The 19,355-nt window shown below is 50.1% G+C and overlaps 1 protein-coding gene across 1 annotated transcript in view; it reads right to left on the reverse strand.

The window, feature by feature from the left end:
- Positions 1–6,271: 6,271 nt before the first annotated feature.
- Positions 6,272–19,355, reverse strand: part of FAM83H (family with sequence similarity 83 member H) — a 30,446-nt gene continuing 17,362 nt past the window's right edge. The window contains exons 3-5 of the mRNA XM_056854016.1: positions 10,507–10,671; positions 9,533–9,657; positions 6,272–8,947 (exon numbers count right to left, since the gene is read on the reverse strand). Of these exons, the coding sequence (XP_056709994.1) occupies positions 6,322–8,947; positions 9,533–9,657; positions 10,507–10,671 (2,916 nt within the window). The 3' untranslated portion in view covers positions 6,272–6,321. The remainder of the gene's footprint in view (positions 8,948–9,532; positions 9,658–10,506; positions 10,672–19,355) is intronic.

A 19,355-nucleotide genomic window follows, 5' to 3' on the forward strand; every position in this document is an offset into this window, starting at 1 on the left:
TGTTTGTGGTCCAGGTAGACGCTTCAGAAGTAGCAATGGGGGGGTGAGCTGCTACAGCGAGGGGGGGACAGTGAACTACATCCGTGCGCTTACTTCTCTAAGAAGTTCACGCAGTCTCAGCTGAATTGGCCGATCTGGGAAAAGGAGGCAGCCGCGGTTAAGCATGCCCTCACGGTGTGGAGACAATTTTTAGAAGGCCAAACAGAACGGGTGAACGCTGTGTTAGAATGCAACTTGCGATGTTATGTTAACTACCACCAAGGTGATTGGGTAGGACTGTTGCCCTTTGCTGAATATGCTTACAATAATGCTGTGCACCAGTCCACTGGGTTTAGCCCTTTTCGAGCTGTATATGGACAAGACTTCAGCCCCATCAGCCATATTGGTATGTCAGGGGAGGAGGGAGGTGGAGATGTGGCTGACTGGGTGCACACGATCCAGGCATCCTGGCCGTGGTTGATAAAAAATCTGGAACGAGCCAAACGTAAATATAAGGCTCAAGCTGACAAACACCGTTCGCCGGGTAAAGAGTACGGGGTGGGAGATGTGGTTTATCTGTCCACCAAGAATCTATGGTCAACCCACCTGTGCGGCAAACTCAGTGCCAAATATGTGGGTCCGTTCCCCATTTCCCAGATCATCAACCCAGTGACTGTAGAACTCTCACTCCCAAAATCGCTAAGGCGAATCCATCCCGTATTTCATGTCAGTCTATTGAAGCCGGAGTGGCATCCTGAACCACCGCCCGAGGCGCCTGTGATGGGGGGGAAGGAGCATTTTGAAGTTGCAAAAATCCTGGACTTGCATATCCATCATGGTTCTCTCCAATACCTGGTTCGTTGGAAACACTTCAGTCCTGCTCAGGATGAATGGGTGCGCTTGCGCGATGTTTCTGCCCCTCGCCTGGTCCGCGAATTCCATGCTGCCTACCCTCACAAACCAGCACCCAAGAACTGAAGGGTAGGCCTTGGGGGGGGGGGCAGAATGTCAGGCATGGCCTGAGAAAAGGATGTTGTGGTTTCTCCAGGTGCTGGCCAAGGCCAGCTCTAGCCCTGCAAACAACGTGTTTTGACTGGACTCTGTGGGAATGCCGGTAGAATCCTACCTCCCTGACAGCTCCTGGGAGGGGGGTTGCCATGGCATCCAGATCTACCCTGATTTGCCCTATGCGCTTTCATGTATGCCCTGTACTGTGCTTATAGGTTTCATTAGTGTCCATTTGACTCTTAGCTTCTGTTAACCTGTGGCTTTTCCAATAAATCAACTCTCTTTTGGACTACTTGTCTACGGATGTCTGTTTATGGGATTATCATGGGACTAGAGCTGACAGGGACACGTGACACTCACCGGAGAATAACCATCTCCCCCCCATCCCGCTCCCACCCCCCTTGCTCGCCAGCCCGCCCCAGGGTGCAGCTGCGCCGCTGCCCTCCTGCAGCTCCTCCTCCTCCACCACCTGCCCGATGCGGCGGTGTGGGTGTGTCGGGGGGGAGGGTGGCCTCACGTGGAATGTGGATCGCCTTTGGCCCAGGGGGCCTTTCAATGCCTGCAGAACAAGAGCAGGGGCTGAGGCATGCCACACGCAGCCACCCACCCCCCTGCCTGGCCTACGAGAAGCAGGTCCATCAGGGACACTCGCCAGCCCGCCCCGGGGTGCAGCAGGATTGCTTACGTGTGTGAGGTATTCCAATCCTGAAGGATATGGGTGGGGCTTTGCCTTCCTCTCTCCTCCTGATTCCCTGCCCTGCTGTGCCAAATGTTCCCTTGCCGTCTGCACTCCCCTGCTGCTATCCAAACTTTTGCATTCAAACAAATCTACTGTAGGGTCCTGCTGCCTGCCTGCCCAGATGCCTTCCCCTCCTTGTGTCACCAAATACCCTTGCCTTGTCAGTTTGCCTCTTGTGCTACTGTCCTTCATGCTCACGGGCTGCAGTTCTGTTTGGCATAATTCCTATCAATTCTCCCATTGACGCCACTGTTAAACATGGGTGCCTTTCAGTGCCTCAAAATGAGGAATCCCTTTATTCTCTCTGTCTGAAATTTGGCAATGTAGGTGTGCTAGGGGAGTACTACAGTCTCCTGTGTTGTATGTATGTATTTAATTTATACCCCGCCCTCCTCGGCGCTGATGGGCTTGGCAGAGATTGAAACACGCCAATCGAGCCATATTCGTAACGTGGGCCTCCAACAAAGAAGAGGCATCCGGTGGCAGCCCCAAACTCTTGACAGAGGGAGCAAGTACCAGTTGCAAGAGTGGGAACGCTGAATTTCTCCACCGGAGCCTCCCTGCTCCAGCCGCAGGACTGCCCTCTTCAGTGGGTTCAATTTCAGGTGACACCGTCTCAACCATCCAGCCACAGCCTCCAGCTGTTCTGGGACATTCCCTGCCGTCCATCAACACATAGAGGAGGGTGTCATCTGCATATTGATGGCAACCCAGCCCAGAACTCCTGACGAGCTAGGCGAGGGGACGCATACAGATGTTAAAGAGCATTGGGGAAGGACCCTGCACACCAAAGGGTGCCAGGATGAGATCCTAGCCCCCAAATGCCACCCACTGTCCTCGACTCTGGAGGAATGAGGTACCCAGTTTGGATGGAAAACCATGAAGGCACAGCCTGGGGGGGGGGGGGGAGGGGGTTTGTGACTTTCAGTGAAGCTAATGAGAAATAATAACAAAATAGAATTATGGAAAACAAACAGCAATACCAAAAGAGAAACAAAACAGAACCATTCACAACAAACCAATAACGAAACAGCCTGTTTTGGAATTAATAACAGAAATGAAACCAACCCCCAGGCACAAGTCTAGATAACATGAAGAGGTGATATGAGGATCCTATCAATTTCTAACATTTTTAGTGTTGTCCCTCCCCCCCAATCCCCATCCCCACAATGAGGCAAGAGATATTTATGGTTTATGCACAGATTTATTTTATTTTTTCTGTCAAATGTTCCCAGTTGTACCAGAATACATCAGCAATGCTTTATGTGATCCAAGGCTATCCTCGTTGCTTATTGCTCCACGGGAAGAGGCTGGCGGCGGCTGATAGAGTAGGCCTGATAGAGTAGGCCAAAGAGGCAGGTCCTGCTGCTGCCCCTCATCCCATCGTTCGCATCATGGCTTCCTCTGGAGCTGCTGCTGCCTGCGTGGAGACGCTGCCCTGACAGCGCTGGTAGGGATTCCTGAGTGCTCAGACGAAGGGATGTGGAGGGGAGGGGAGGGGGGGAGAAGGGGAAAAGAAAGTGGCTGCATGTAGTACAAAATCCTGGTCTCTCCCTTGAGCTCTGATGGGGGGGGGGGGAATCTGTCATCCTGCAGGAGTGCATCTCTGGCCCTCACCAGTGCCCAACTTGATGGAAATCACACACACACACAAATAGTACTCCTTATTACTATGTATGGGTGTGAAAGTTAAACAGTGAAGAAAGCGGACAGGAAGAAAGTAGATTCCTTTGCAATGGGGTGTTGGAGGAATGAGTTACAGATACTGCAGACCACCACAAAGACAAATCTGTGGGTTCTCGATCAAATCAAGCTTGAACTGTCCCTAGAAGATAAAATGACTAACCTGAGGCTATCGTACTTTGGTCACATTATGAGAAGACGAGAGTTGCTGGAAAAGACAACAATGGTAGGAAAAGTGAAAGACAGCAGGAAAACAGTAAGAACCAATGTGAGATGGATGGACTCAGTCATGGAAGCCATGGCCCCACATCAACACATGAAGCTGCCTTCTACTGAATCAGACCCCTGGTCCATCAAAGTCAGTATTGTCTACTCAGACTGGCAGCAGCTCTCCAGGGTCTCAGACTGAGGTCTTTCACATCACCTACTTGCCTAGTCCCTTTAACTGGAGATGGCGGGGACTGAACCTGGGACCTTCTGCATACCAAACAGATGCTCTGACACTGAGCCACGGCCCCTCTCTTCAGCCTATAAGACCTGAGCAAATCTGTTAAGGAGAGGACATTTTGGAGGACACTTATTCATAGGGTTGCCGTAAGTCAGAAGTGACTTGATGGCACTCAACACACACATGTACTCATGTCTTTACGTGTGTGCAGGGGAGAATGGGTGGAGAGCTCCCATCCTTCCCCCAGCCCCCCCCAGCCCCCCCAGTACCCCCCAAGAAGGGTTGCTGCCTCTGCCGTTGGCTTCATTCAAGACAATGGCCGTGGCTACAAGTGGGGCTGGAAAGTCCCTTTGTAAAGATCGTTGCCAATGGGGATTGCTTTTCCAAGCCTGGCAACACCCTTTCCCCCACACTCACACCATGGTCTCCCAAGAAAGACGGCAGGGAAGAATCCTTCACCCACCCCCCTCCAGGCCTTCCCTGAGCCCAGGATGGCATGATGCACCACACTGTTTCCTCCTCTGCCCCCCTTGTGCCTCTTTTGCTTTTAGTTTCTTTGAGGGCGAGGGGGAAACCTTGGACACTGTTCCTCTCCCCCCCCCCCCCACAGTGCCTGCCAAGAGCCACTGAGCCAAGTGGCCCTGATGATGCTCTATATTGCTGCCACCACCCCGCCTCTGAAAAAAGGACTTTTTTCTGAATATTTCTAATGGGGGGAAATGGACATTTTGGTGACCACTGAAAAAAGCTCCTATAAAGTACTTTTTCCTTTGAAATGAGTGGAATGCTTTTAAGACAAAGTTTCACTCACTCATACCATATAGCATGAAAGCCTGGGAACTCCCCCACCCCACCCCCATTTTTCTAAGGAAGCACTGAAAAGGCTCCTGTTTTTTTTTTTCTCTCTCTTTTGGAACGAAGTATTTTAAAGTAAAGGTTTTACTAACTGAAAAGATATAGCAACTTTTGGATGGGAAATTTGGTGGAACTGTGAAAAAACTATGAAATTTGAAGATAACGTTTTTATCATAATATATGGCATGAAAGAGACTGAGGATTCCCCCCCCCCCACCACCAATTTTCTCCCTTGGAAAATTTCAGGGCGCACTGAAAAAAAGGCCAGTGAAATTTTTCGGAGTGAACCGGACCCAGTAGCGTGACCCCCTCCCCCCAGCACTGGGTATATTTGCTGTTTTGCTTGGAGGAAACAAAAGCCTTTATACTTTTAAGGCCTATAAATATGCCAATTACTACAATTTAATATGCTACCTGAGTTATGAATGGATGCAACTCATGTTGTTGAAGCAGAGAAATATGTCTAGGTTTGATAGGAAAATAAGTATTGCATATATCTAAATTTCCACCCAATTTTCTTTTTTTCCTGAGAAAAACGTTTTGTTTCCGATGGCTTCAAAGTTTCGGGACCTTCTGAAGCTATTTCTACGCCATCTCCTTTGGCCAGAGGAATGGAGGACAGCCATTGACTCACCTGTAATAACGTAAAAGCACGAGGCTCTCAGAATCATAAGTGGGGTGGGAGCTAGACCTGACCCCAACCGTAGAAAAGCAGATTCTGCCAGTTCTCAGCTGCGTCCAGCTCACAGCCTGTAACTTCTGTCCCACAGAACTCACAGTAGCCATATGGGGGCGGGTCGAAGCGAGGCTTGGTCCTCACTGAGGCACCTGACCTGGGTCTCGGCTGCACCGTTTTTGATTGCTTGTGGTAAAATACTCTTCCATATTTAAAAACAAAACAAAAAACATGCACCTAGAAAAGTAGCATTTTTGGAAGAAGGCTAGGCTAGAGTTCTTCTCCCTGACATTGCGTTTGACTGCCTTTCCACATAGGAGTGACTGACTGTGTGAGCCCCTATGTGCAGCCTGAGGAGGTAGAACCAAACACGCTCAGTGAGAAGGAGGGCTTGCGTTCTGCTGGAATGAAGTGCCCTGGCTTCCCTGCAGCTGCCCCATCCTCAGTAAAACTCAGTTTCTGCCCCCCACTCGCATCTCTCACGCTCAGCGTGGAGAGCAAGGCTGTTCTAGCCTATCCAAAGAGCTTCCCTCCAGTGCTTCCCAGAAGCCACACCTGCCCAGGGCTACAGGATGCAGCCCTGCCAGGCGGCCACTGCCAGCCAAGGACATGTTCGGCCCTTGGCTCTGCCCTGAATTCTGCTCCCCACAGCCATGCCCTGGGCCCCACCTCCCCATTACCCCGCCCTCCCACAAAGCAAGAAGAAATCCAATGGAAAAAGAGCGCGATTAAGAGTGACAAGGGGAGCCGGTTCACGCCAAGGGCCGGCACTTCCCCTGCCAGCCAGCCCCCAGGCTCGCTCAAGCCAGTTCAGCAGTGAGGGTGGGTGGGTAAATACAGTTCCCTTGTCACTGGTGATCACCACCACCGCTTCATCCCCCAGGCAGTGTATCTTTGGACCAGGTAGGTGGAAATAGGCAGCAACCTCTAGAGTCATTTTTTGGTTTTGAACGTGCCCAGAAGCTTGGGCATGAACTTCCCCATCTTCTTGTCTTTGGCATCTGCATCACATTCCTCTTCGCCGTGTTCGTCTTTCTTGCAGAAGACCTCGAATCGGCTGTAGACCCGCTTCTCTTTCCGCATGCTCTCCATCCTTTTCAGAAGGGAATCCCTGTCCTCAGAAGGCTCTCTCTGCTGGTTCCTCCTATGACTGCCAAAGCTTTCTGACCGGCTGATCGCTGTGCTTTTCTCTTCGCCTTTGTTGTCCAAACTGGTTGTGGACTTGGACAGCTCAGGGTTGCCAGCCACTGGAAGATGCCTGGTCAGCTCTGCTCGGTTCTTCTGACTGTTGGCAGAAATTTGCTCCAGAATTACCTTGGTGTCATCACGGAGATTACTGCTGTAGAGGACGTTGGCAGTAGATGACGGAAGCCTAGATGGATTCCCTTTGAGGACAGGTGGCGAAGGCAGCTTTGGAGATTTTTCCTCCTCTGTGATTTCCTGAAGATCACTCTTGGAGGGTCGCTTGAGGCCCAGGCTCTGCTTGTCTGACTTCCAGCTCTCCGCGATAGTTTCTTCTTCTGATTTCTTCTCCCCTTTGGGGTTTAACAACTGCTTGAGCCTTAGTGACCCTTTCCGAAAAAACTCTCTTGGACTCTGCTCTTGCTTGCAACATTCTTCCTCTGGCTTACTGACGGAGGTGTCAGGGTCCTGGTTCTTCGAGGAGCTTTCAGATGTTGATGTCACGTTGCACTGTGCATGAACATGTTTTGTCAGTTCTGCACTGGCTGGATTGTGCGCTTCGGCTTTGAGTGGTGGTTTCTCTTTCCTTTCTGGAAGAGTAAGTTTCTGAGTTTCTCCCACAAAGATGAGGCTCTCCTTCTCTGGAAGACTGGGTTTGTTGTCTATAGGATAAAATCGAGAAGATAACTTGTCCATTTTACTGCTGATCTGTGCTATGGTGTCTTTGCTAAGGGCATCGGTGAGTTGGCTGGTTGAAGGGGACACTCCAAATTGTGCATCTGACTCTGTGTGCAGCTTATAACTCAAGGATTCTTTGGAGTCCAACACCCTGCTCTCCAAAATCTTATACTGAACTGACTTGGTGCATTTCTTCTCTGCATTCTGGGATTCTTCCTGGAGAAATGTAGACATGGCCTTAGTGTGACTGACTGTGGTACTCTCAGAGTCTTTGCCTGGAGTCTTGTACTTCTCCAGCAGCTCAGCTACTTTGGAGGCAGTAGAAGTCTTGACGGTTTCATTATCTTTCGTTATTTCAGTGGAGGTCTGCTCTTTTTGGATCATCTGAACTTTTTCCCCTGATACGTTCTGCTGGTCTAGCTTGGCAGCACTAAAAATAAGGGAAGACCTGAGCCGTGAGCTCCTCTGGATCAAGGGATTTATCCTGCTCCTGAAGGGGTCCTGCCTCAGGACAGAGGACTCCTCGCCTGCTTTGTCAGCCCCCACCATTTCTTTGGCACTGGCAAGCGGCAGAGAGGGTTTGAAAGAGGGGATGAGGTCACTGGGGTACCGGGGGAGAGGCTCCGCCAGCCCAAGCACTTCATGGAAGGGCTCCGCCTCCATTGGCACTGGGAGTCCTTCTTCTGATTCAGACTGGTACCCACTCAGGTATGAGGATATTCTCCAGTTGCGTAAACCTGCTCTATTCTCTTGTGTTTTCTTGTCTTGATCAGCATCCGGATCTTGGTCATGCAGGAACATCCTCTGTTCCAGGCTCTGCTTCTGCGTTGGGGATGTTTGGCACATGAATTTCTGCCCCATGTTTTGCCGTTTCAGAGGTGGTAACCCTAGAAGGCCGTTTCCTGCTGGATTTACTTGGTCGGAGCCATGTCTCACTTCCTTGGAAGAATTAGAAGGCACATAATCCAGGCGCACTGGGAAGTTCTCCTGGGGAAAATTGGATTCCAGTTCTGGGTACCTTAAGGCATCTGTGTAATCCTCTAATTCACCAAACCCTGGTCTGCCACCTCGAATTCTTTCAAATAGTCCCTGAGGCCTGTTTGCACCATGTGGGTGTTCAAACTGGTACTGATAAAACTGGTCCTTCTGAAAATGGCTTGACTGGATTTTAAATTCATCCAAATTATTCATGAACATCTGCCTGGAATACTGCTTTGAGGCAGAAAAGTTCTCAAAGGTACCCTCTGCAAAGCTATGCCTTTTAAACGAATCCAGCTCCAATTGCTTGGAACGGAGAAAGCCGCGGACAGGATCCATTTGGGCATTATCCATCTCAATCTTTTTGGAATACATTCTCATAGCTGAACCCTCCAAGGTGTGACGCAGCATGTCATCTCTTCTGAAAGAAGACAAGAAGTATCGATCTGGATCAACTCTGTCCGCAAATGGTGAGAAAAGGTTGTCTTCTCTAGGGAACAGCAGGTGGGGTTTCTTTGGGAACAAGGGCATATTGTTGCCAAAAGGTGCCAAGCCAAAGGGCGCCATGAGGCTTTCTGTCTTCATCAAGAGATTGGCGGGAGGAACCAAAGGGTCTGACTGTGCAAAAAGAATGCGGAATTCCTCATCGAAGCTGGCCACCAACTCTCCCTGGAAGATGTGGGCAATGCTCCGATGGATCTTCTCAAAGGACCACATAAAGCTGCAGAAGAGCAGATAAGAGAATGTGGAGTTATTGTAATGGGTGGAGTCTCTTCCCCTCGGGTTCCTGCCCCTGAGCCTCTTACAGAGAGCCACTGCTTGCTTCTCATATGTCACAAGGCCCTTGTGGGAGGTTGCCATCTTGGCAGAAGACCTGAACTCTGGTGCACCTGAACCCATGAACACACATGAAGCTAACTTGTACTAAATCAGATCCTCCCCCTTGGCCCATCAAGATCAGTATTGTCTACGCAGACCAGCAGCGGTTCTCCAGGGTATCAGGTAGAGGTCCTTTAGCATCACCTACCTGCCTAGTCGCTTTAACTGGCGATGCCGGGGATTGAACCTGGGACCTTCTGCATGCCAAGCAGATGCTCTACCACTGAGCCACAGCCCCTCCCCTATGGACCCGGGGCAGGAGTTCAGTAGGAGCCATAGGAGCCTCTCCTAAGCCCCCTCCTCTTGGGTTCATGCCTTCCTTGCCCTTCCACAGCTGCCCCTATGGGTACCTTCATTTTTGTGTGTGGTAGCAGCAAGGGTACAAACCCACGTCAGCCCCCTCATTGTCCTCTTCCTCCTCCCTCACCTGTAGCTGCCACTCAGTACCACCATGCAGTCCACCAGCAGGAACTTCTCCTTCACGTGCCCTTTGAACGACATCCCCGTGCGACAGTAGTAGGTGGGACCAGATACTGTTCGCACCCGCAGGAACTGCAAAGCAACAGAGAGATCAAGCAGGAAAATTCCAAAAGGTAATGAAGCCCTTCCTCTTCACCTGGCTGTTGGACTCTCAGGGCACATAGATTTCTGCTTGGTCTCCACTCCCAGGAAAACCACCTACTGACTGCTTCTCCTCGAGTCTCCATGCATGTCACCCTGGGCTCCTAATTCTCTCCCCCACCCAGACTTCATGTCCAGCTCAAGAGGGCTGGGCTAGACTGGTCTTTGATCTGATGGGGAAAGACCAGCCTCTCTCCAGGCTGGAATGCCACACTCTGCAGTGGAGGAGTCAAGGCCCAGTTAGTCCTTCCTTTCCAGTTACATTTTACTAGGAAATGTCCTCATTTTCCCTAGAATTGTTTCTTTCATATCTTCAATGCACTCTTCTTGTAAAACCTTACCATACTAGGATGCAAAGGCTACAATGGTAGGCCTCAGCCCCCCCTGAACACAGTGGAATTGACTTCGGAATAAAGAGGCAAAGCGGAGAGCGGAGCGTGTGGTGTGGTCACTCAGTGGGAGACTGAGGAGGACAGCCACGGTGTTCTGTGCCCACGGAGGCCACAGCAGCTGCCACCCTTGGCTGGTTTTTCTACAGAGGGGGCTGCAAGCATCAGGAAAGGCTCTGCTGAGCTTCCCCAGGCATGAAAGGCCCCCGAGGGCTGCTGGGGCATGTCAAGCAGGTGAGGAGAAAGTACCAATGCCAGAAACAAGGAGATGGAAACCTGCTCATGCTGGACTGGGGATATGCAAGGCCAGCCCAAATCAGGAGGCACCAATGGGCAGCCAGCTTCCCAGTCCCCTAGTGCCTGATGGCCTCATGCCCCACTGTGCACTCACGTCCACATAGTTCAGGTTCACTCTGCACTTGGCAGCCATGTCCAGGAAGAGCTGGGCATTCATCTCATCCAGCAGGACGTAGACGGGCACCCTCCGTGCGGCTGCATCCAGCACCTCACTCAGCAGGTCCACATCTGTGAAAATGTCCATCACTATGGCAACCACCTGAGAAGAAAAGTAAATGACAGGAGAACATTCCAGGTGCCTCTATACTTCCTGCCTTTTCATTGCAAGGCCAGCCTTTTTTGGGATATCCTTATTCAAGGGACGACCTAGCTGACCCTCAACCTCATTGCTGCCCAGGGAACCAGCAGCAGCGAGATCATCACCCAGAGAGGGAAGGATCCCCTCCTCATTGGGTAGCCGTGGTTCATCTGCCACTGACATTGCTGGACTGTACCTCCGACTCACTTGGAAGGCCAGTCTTATGCCAATTCCCATAGAAGGCTTCCCTGTCCAGAGGGAGGCAGATCCCCAGTCCGTGCCCTGCCAAGTCCACATGCCAGACAAGCTTCTACTGTTCTCTTCTCAGTTTCATTACGCCCAAATACTTCCAAACACTGGCAGTCCTCTCTACTGCCTCCTGCCTGCTCTCAGCTGCAGCAGAGGCCAAGAGGAAAAAGACGCCTCAACCCTGCTGGGACTTAGTGGCCCCCGAGCATCCAAAAGAGAGCTGCGGCCACGGGCAGAGCCCACCCTTCCCGCCCCAGCTCCCGGGTCCTGCAAGCAAATGGCATGGTGCTCACCATCCCCTGCACGCAGCAAAGTAGTTTTTGTCATTGCTCACCATCTCCAGCCATGCTGCTGCTGCTCCCCTCCACCCACTGAGGCCCATTGCAAGTAGGACAACCATAGAGTTGGCCCTCCCCTGCGCCGAAACTTCGGCAGCAGCCAGGCCCAATGAAGGAGCCTCTGCTAGCAGCCCCCGCCAGGCAGCCAGCAAATCAGAGGCTCAGGAGGGCCCCAATACTTGGCACGCTGGCATTCCCCCCCCCCCCGCCATGCCCACAGCCATGACTGTCATGCAGGGAAGCGGGAGGGAGGAGCAACCATCAAGGGGGAGGATCCCCCCCCCACGCTCTGTGATGGATATCCAGGAGGGCCAAAAACTAGCACACAGAAGCTGAGACCCTTCCCTGTTGCTGCTGCCTCCCAGCGCTGGGTTTCCGAGGTTTTCTGCCTCTGTAGCTGGAGGCTCCCTTCAGTCACAGTGGCTCTTAGCCATTGATGGACCTCTCGCCATGCGTCTCTATGATCCCCTTTGAAAGCTATGTGTGCTTGTGGTCATCACTCAGAGTTGCCAGGTCTCCTGCCACGGTAGGAGGCCCCCCATTGGCCACGCCCACCGCCCGCTGCTACTCCATCGGCCAGCAGAAGACAAAGGCATTTAAACATCGCTGTGGCGGGACAGCATTCAGTGACACCGTGCCTTCGTGTAGACCACGCCCTGCCATGTCCTTGCCTCGCCCCAGACTCCCACTGGCTGGCAACCCTGCCATCACTCCCTCCACTGCCAATTAATCCCAGAGTTTAATTACTTGTTGAGTAAAGAAGTATTTCCTTTCATCTGTCCTGAACCTGTTTCTCAACAACTTCAATAGGTACCTCCAAGTTCAAGTATTATGAGACAGGAATAAAAAGTTCCCTCCAAACACTGTCTCCACCCCATGCATACCTCTCCGAACCTCTCTCATGTCTCCCCTTAGCTTTTATTTTTTTTCTAGACAAAGAAGTCCCATACTCCCCAACCCCTCCATGGTCTTGGTTGCCTTCCTCTGTACTCTTTCCAGCTCTGCAGTGTCCTTTTTGACATACGGTGACCAACACCCCCCACCCCCGTGCGCACGGTTTTCTCTAGAGCATCCATCCTTGGTCAGAGGAGCTTTTGTAGGACCCATCCCAATCTGGTTAAGCTCAGGCAAATGTTTGCAAAGATCAAGAAGGCCTCGTCTTCCTCAATGGATGCCAGCCTCGATTCCATAAATTCACAATCTGCTCCTCAGCTGCCAACATTACAGTCCACTGAAATCTGCCATGGAATCCCTTAAAGATGGGCCACCTTTCCAAGTCAGTCTCTCTACAGGACCTTACTATAAGAAGAAACTCTTTGGGGACACAGAACTTGGACACAAAGGAAAAGAGGAAGGCCATGCCTTCCACATCTCAGAAGGTCTAACAGATCCAGTCAGAGCTCCTCTCATTTCTTCAGGGGCTCCTTCCAGCAGAGAGACTCTACATTCCTTAAATAATCCTAGAACAGACTGCGATTCAACACCAAGTCTGACATCGACTTCCACGGCTCCTCAACCAAGCAGCCAGGGAGGAAACCTTTTGCTGCCCCACACCATCAGTGGTCGTTTGTCTTCAGGCCTTTGCCCCACTCTGGTGCAGATCTTCTGATGGGGCTCATGCAGCAACTAAGTTTGGCACAGCAACATCTTTTAACTATGCCTCCCCATGCTAAGGTTTCATCAGCTGGCACCCATCCATGGACTTTCTTGGAAGGTCCTTGGAATGTCGCCCCTCCCCCAAAAAAAGAGTGGAGGAAGATCCCCCACCAGGATGGGATTCCAAAGAAGCTTTACCCTGAATTGTTCAGGACAGAAAAATGCTGACTGCAGACTGGTTAACTCTTTGCATACTTCAGCAGCGTGAGTGGAAACATCGACTTTTTGGACTTACTGAACTACTGTTTTATGAAATAAATGTCCTCATGATTTGGCATCTTATGAAGTTTGTTTGCCTGAAGATGGGTGCTATTATTTATACAATAAGGAAGGAATCGTGGGAATATAGACGTCATCATTGTACTGAGCATTTAACAATAAAATTGGACTAGCAGAAGGACTAATTATTTGACCTGAAGCATCTACAAAATCACTGATTATTGCTGGACAGAATAATTAATTATATCCAGGGATGAACTTTCAATCTATTCCCAATGTATGTCAATTAAATTTCAATAAATTGTTGAGTAATTTCTAATTGACAGTTATTTGTTATCTGGGGGATAACAAATTCCATCCTACTAATTCTCAGCTACACCTAGGAAGGGGCACTTACCTTCCTGAATGGGAGCTCAGGCTCCTTATATGAAGATGACTTGGTTCTTGCTTACCACTCACCGCAAGGGGTGTGAAGCCTTGTTTTCCTTTTAAAAGGTTAGTCATTTTTATATTTATTATCAATCTTACTCATTTTCATTATTCCATTTGATTGTATTTCTATTGGTTTTAATGGAAAATACCCTTCTGTAACTCTCCCCCCCCCCCCCACCATCCAACCAGGATGGAATTCGTAGAGAATGTACACCTCACACAAGGGATCTTCCCTGACAATTTTCAGAGGGAGGAGAGAAAGGATTCCCATTTAACAGGCAATTGGCATTCTTGTTTGCCCTGCGTGTAAAGGGAGACGTCTGGCATGTCAACTATGGCAGGTCACAGAGTTCAGCATTAATCAACCCTAGAAAGCAGGCAGAGGTGCCAAATGGGCAGAGGTGCGCATTTGGCCTCCAAGACAGGCAGGCAGAACTCAGCGGGCAGCAGCAGCAGCAGAAGGCCCCTTGGCTTGCATTCTCTGGAAGGCAGCAGGACGGAGGCAGCACAGGTCCCTTTTATTTTGCTGTGCAGTTGTTATTTAGTGTGACAATTGTTATTCTTTATATATATATATATATATGTAAATTCCATCAAACAAGTTGGAACCCCTGATGACTCATGGGGAGGGGAACCCACTCCCCCATGGTGGTCCCCGTTTCTCCCCACTTGCTCCATCTTGCGTGTACAACCTTCTTCCCTCCCACCACAGTTCCCTCCGCCCCACGTGGTTGCTTTCCTCCCCTCCCAGTCATCCACTCTCCTGATTTCCCTCCCATTACCATCCACTTGCCAAGCTTCCTGCCCCATCTTTCCTCCCCACAACCGCTTGCCTCACCTGCTATTTACTTCCTCACCCCCCCTGGTTGCTTCTCCTTCACAGACCTTTATAGTTCCTGAAGTGTCTTCTTCCTTCCCCCATCCTTTGGGGCCACTCTGGGGTCAGGAAGCAATTTTCCCCCAGGCCAGATTGGCCAGGGATCCTGGAGGGTTTGTTTTGCCATCTTCTGGGCATGGAGAAGGGGTCACTGGGGGTGGGGGATAGCTGTTAACTTCCTGCATTGTGAAGGGGGTTGGACTAGATGTTCCTGGAGGCCCCGTCCAGCCCTATGTTTCTATAATCCTCCTCCATGTTGCAGCCTCCTTATTTTCTCTGCAATGATAGTGATCCCAAAGGTTCCCTGAAGAGGTTTCTTGCCGTAACCTCTGGGGCAGGGCTGTGGCTCAGTGGAAGAGCTCCTGGTTTGCTCCAATTAAGAGATCAGGTAGTGTGTGTGTGTGGGGTGTGTGTGTGTGTAAAACACCCCCCCCCAAACTGGGGTTATTTTTCTACAAACCTAGGGTTTCCCTTGATGTTGTAGAAATACCTTCACGCTATGTGACTCCCCTTGCCAGACTGCGTTTGATCCAGAGGGATAGCGCTCCATACGTGTTTTGGCCTCGGGGTCTTCTAATGGCTAAAAGGAGAGCACCGTAATAAGCTCCAGCTGGTATTGGGTGCATTTTAAAGACCGTGTGGCTACCTTGGCCAAACTCCATTTTGCCTATGGGCCCAAGCCTCACCCCAATCCACCATGGTCAAATGCTGCCTCTAAGGAGGCGTCAATGTGAAATGTTCTTAATATATTATTCCCATTAAAGGTCTCCAGTTACTTTCTCGTTCAGCTGTTGTGTTAACTGTCAGAAGCTTGTAAAATACTTTTGAGAGATTTTCTTCTGTCCTGCCCTTAGGAGTGTGTGAAATGACCTCTCCAGCTGAGGTAATTTGGGAGGGACCGTGGCTCAGTGGCAGAGCATCTGCTTGGCATGCAGAAGGTCCCAGGTTCAATCCCCAGCATCTCCAGTTAAAGGGACGAGGCAAGTAGGTGATGTGAAAGACCTCTGCTTGAGATCCTGGAGAGCCTCTTCCAGTCTTAGACCAATACTGACTTTGCTGGACCAAGGGGGGTCTGATTCAGTATAAGGCATCTTCATGTGTTCATGTGCAATTTGTGCCTGAGATTGGTATTAAATTTTTTAAAAATTGATTTCAATCTTGTGATTAGCAGATTAGTCCTATTTCTTATTGGCTAAGAAGCACCCTTCCCATCCAATCCTGACTGCTGGTCTTGATCCCCTGAGAAAGATGGATTTTTTGGGAGTTTGGTTTTGTTCTTGGGGGCGAAGATTATCTGAGATGTCTCAATGACCTTGGCTGTCCCAAGAGGCAACTCCTATCTTCAAATGGCTTAAACAAAGGTAACGCTTGTGCCCTGTCTGGTTTTAATATTTGGTGCTGTTTAATATAAGGTAAAGGTCCCCTGTGCAAGCACCGGGTCATTCTTGACCCATGGGGTGATGTCACATCTCAACATTTTCTAGGCAGACTTTGTTTACGGGGTGGTTTGCCAGTGCCTTCCCCAGGCTGTTTAATATAAGAGGACTATATTTGATTACTTCTGAATACCTTTTGCTATTTTGCCAAGTTTCTGTGTTTTACTTGCATGTAAATACTGATTTTTCTTTATAATTATTATTATAAATCTTACTTTTTATTAAGTCAAATATTTGAATTTTTATGATGCTGCACCGTACTCTGCCTGGTCGTCGTGTCTTGCTCTGCTTGTGGTTTGTTGGTTCTTTGTACAGGAGAGGTAATAGCTGTTCTCTGCAGCTATTTAAACCATGGAGGTGGGGGCATTTTCACCCTCTACAGCACGAGGGATTACAAATAAAGACTCCTCTTCCTCCAGCGAGGAGGAAGAGTGGAGCCCGCCGACAAAAAATGCCGCCGGACTGCTGTAAAGGGAGCTCCACAGCAGGCCGCTCCGGATCTTGAGCAGGGAGCTCCAGTGATGGTAAGCGATCATGAAGACAATGTGTTCATTAAGGTCGCCCTCGTGTTTCCCCAGGGGGGACCCGTGTTACGAGTATCAGCGCTAGTTGATTCAGGCTGTGCTTGGACTTTGATTAATGAAGAGACTGCACGTGAATTACGGGTAAAGAGGGTGGAGTTACCCGAACCCATCCAGTTTGCCCAGATGGATGGTAGTGACTTTAAGGGGGGGGGCGGTCACACATAGAACAGCCTGGGTCGCTTTGGGAGTTGGGGAGCATTGGGAACAGCTCCATTTTACCATAGCCCCCACTATTAAGTACCCCATAGTGTTGGGAATGAACTGGCTATGTGGTCATAATCCTACCATAGACTGGAAAGAACGGACTATTACGATTTCGCAGGCCCAGTGTGACCGGCGCAGGAGCGAGGTGGCATTCAGAGAACAAGCAGCCGCATTGCAAGAGCATCCGCCAGCAGAGGCTCCGCCACCTCAACTCCCCAAGGAATATGCACAGTTCGCAGATGTATTTGATGTGCGCGAGTGTGATGAATTGCCCCCCCACCGAGCCACTGACTATACAATTGAGGTGGTGGGGGAGGGCAAACTTTCAAAAGGGAAAATCTACCCCATGAGCCCTAAGGAAAAAGCGGTGTTAAGAGACTATTTGGACACTAATTTGGCAAGGGGGTTCATACGTCCGTCCTTGGCACCTCACTCGGCACCCGCTTTCTTTGTGAAGAAAAAGACTGGCGATTTGCGACTCTGCATAGATTTCCGCAGATTCAATGCGGTCACGCAGACTAATGCCTACCCCCTTCCTCTCATTCCAGATCTGCTCCCTCAGTTGAAGGAAGGTCGGATTTTTACTAAACTAGATTTAGTGGAAGCGTACCATCGCATTAGGATCAGAGAAGGAGATGAACACAAGACTGCCTTCTCTAGCTGTTTCAGAATGTTTGAATATTTAGTGATGCCCTTCGGATTGACTGGGGCCCCGAGTGTCTTCATGCAAATGATTAATGAGGTGTTACATGACTTGTTGTTTAAAGGAGTGATTGTTTATTTAGATGACATTTTAATATACACTCGGACTATGGACGAGCATGTGGCTCTGGTGAAGGAGGTGTTAAGTCGGCTGCGGGCCCACCGGTTATATGCCAAAGTTTCCAAGTGTGACTTTCACCAGTCATCAATAACATTTCTGGGGTATATAGTATCGCAGCAGGGTCTCACCATGGACCCAGAAAAGGTTTGGGAAGTAGTGGAGTAGGAAGTCCCCACTACTCGCAAGCAACTACAACAATTTCTTGGTTTCGCTAATTTTTACCGCAATTTTATAAATGACTTTGCGCAAGTTGCCTTACCTCTCACTTCTCTGCTGCGAACCAAAGGGAAGGGGTCTGCAGCCACATTGCCTTCCACCCAGTTGCTTTGGACTCCCGAATGCCAACAAGCATTTGACACGCTAAAACAGTTGTTCACATCTGAACCCGTGTTGAAACATCCTGATTGTGAGAAACCTTTTGTTGCTCAGGTGGACGCTTCAGACGTGGCTATGGGAGGGGTGCTTTTGCAAATGGGTGAGGGTGGACGATTGCAATTGTGCATATTTTTCTAAGAAATTCTCCCAAGCCGAGCTCAACTGGCCCATTTGGGAAAAGGAGGCCGCGGCCGTGAAACATGCCCTCACTCTCTGGAGGCATTTTCTAGAAGGGGTTGACATCCCATTTGAGGTTTGGACCGATCACAAAAATTTGGAGGCGTTAAAAGGGTCTAGAAAATTGTTGGCCAAACAGATTTGTTGGCAGAGTTCTTTGCCAAATTCCGGTTTGTCCTGAAACATGTTCCAGGGAAGGAAAATTGTTTGGCTGATGCGTTGTCCCGTCTTCCCCAGTACCACAGTCAAATCGACCGCCCAGTGGATTCCTTATTCACTCTGGAACAACGGGGGGAGGTGCCTGGGTTAGTCGTAGTTACTAGCGCTTAGAGCCGAGCGGCGGACACAGCAAGCGGACTCCCGGAAGCCTTCCGCGTAAGGGTTGTTGAAGCCGCGTGCCAGGAAGAGGGGGGCCAAACGCTCTCGCAAGCTCTCACTCGCCGGGGGGAGTTGTGGTTTCATGGGGGAAAACTGTATGTCCCGGAGACTGTTTGGAGGGAGGCATTGGAGTTGGCGCATGGGGCAAAAACTGCAGGACATTTCGGATTTGTCAAGTCTTTACATTTATTGAGATGTCAGTTTTGGTGGCCGGGCATGAGAGCAGATGTGGACCTTTTTGTGTGCAGTTGGCCCACTTGCGCAACCACCAAAAGACTCATGGGGAGACCCCCGGGACTCCTCAAACCATTGGAAGTCCCGTCCGTTCCCTGGGAGGTCATTGCCATGGACTTCATTACGGATCTTCCCCCCAGCAGGGGGAAGACGGTATTGTGCGTGGTGACGGACTTGTTTTCTAAGCAAGTGCATTTTATCCCTTGTACGGGTTTACCAACAGCCCAGAAGCTAGCACGTATGTTCATTACACACGTGATGAAACATCACTCGTTCCCACGTAAGATAATCTCCGACAGGGGGGCTCAATTCGTGGCTAAATTCTGGAAAGCCTTTTTGAAACTAATGGGGGTGGAGCAAGGGTTGTCTTCGGCGCACCGTCCTCAGACTGATGGACAAATGGAACGAGTTAATTCAGTGTTGGAATGTATTTACGCTGTTATGTGAACTATCATCAGGACGATTGGGTAGATCTATTGCCTTTTGCTGAATATGCTTATAACAATGCTCCCCACTCGTCTACCGGGTACAGCCCCTTCCGGGTGGTATACGGCAGAGACTTTGGTCCCTTTGGGAACGTAGACCTACACCAGGAGGAGGGGGTAAAAGACGAAGTGGGGGACTGGTTACAGGTGGTCCAGAACACGTGGCCATGGCTTCAGA

The sequence above is a fragment of the Euleptes europaea genome, chromosome 8, assembly GCF_029931775.1.
Source record: "Euleptes europaea isolate rEulEur1 chromosome 8, rEulEur1.hap1, whole genome shotgun sequence".
NCBI lineage: Eukaryota > Metazoa > Chordata > Lepidosauria > Squamata > Sphaerodactylidae > Euleptes > Euleptes europaea.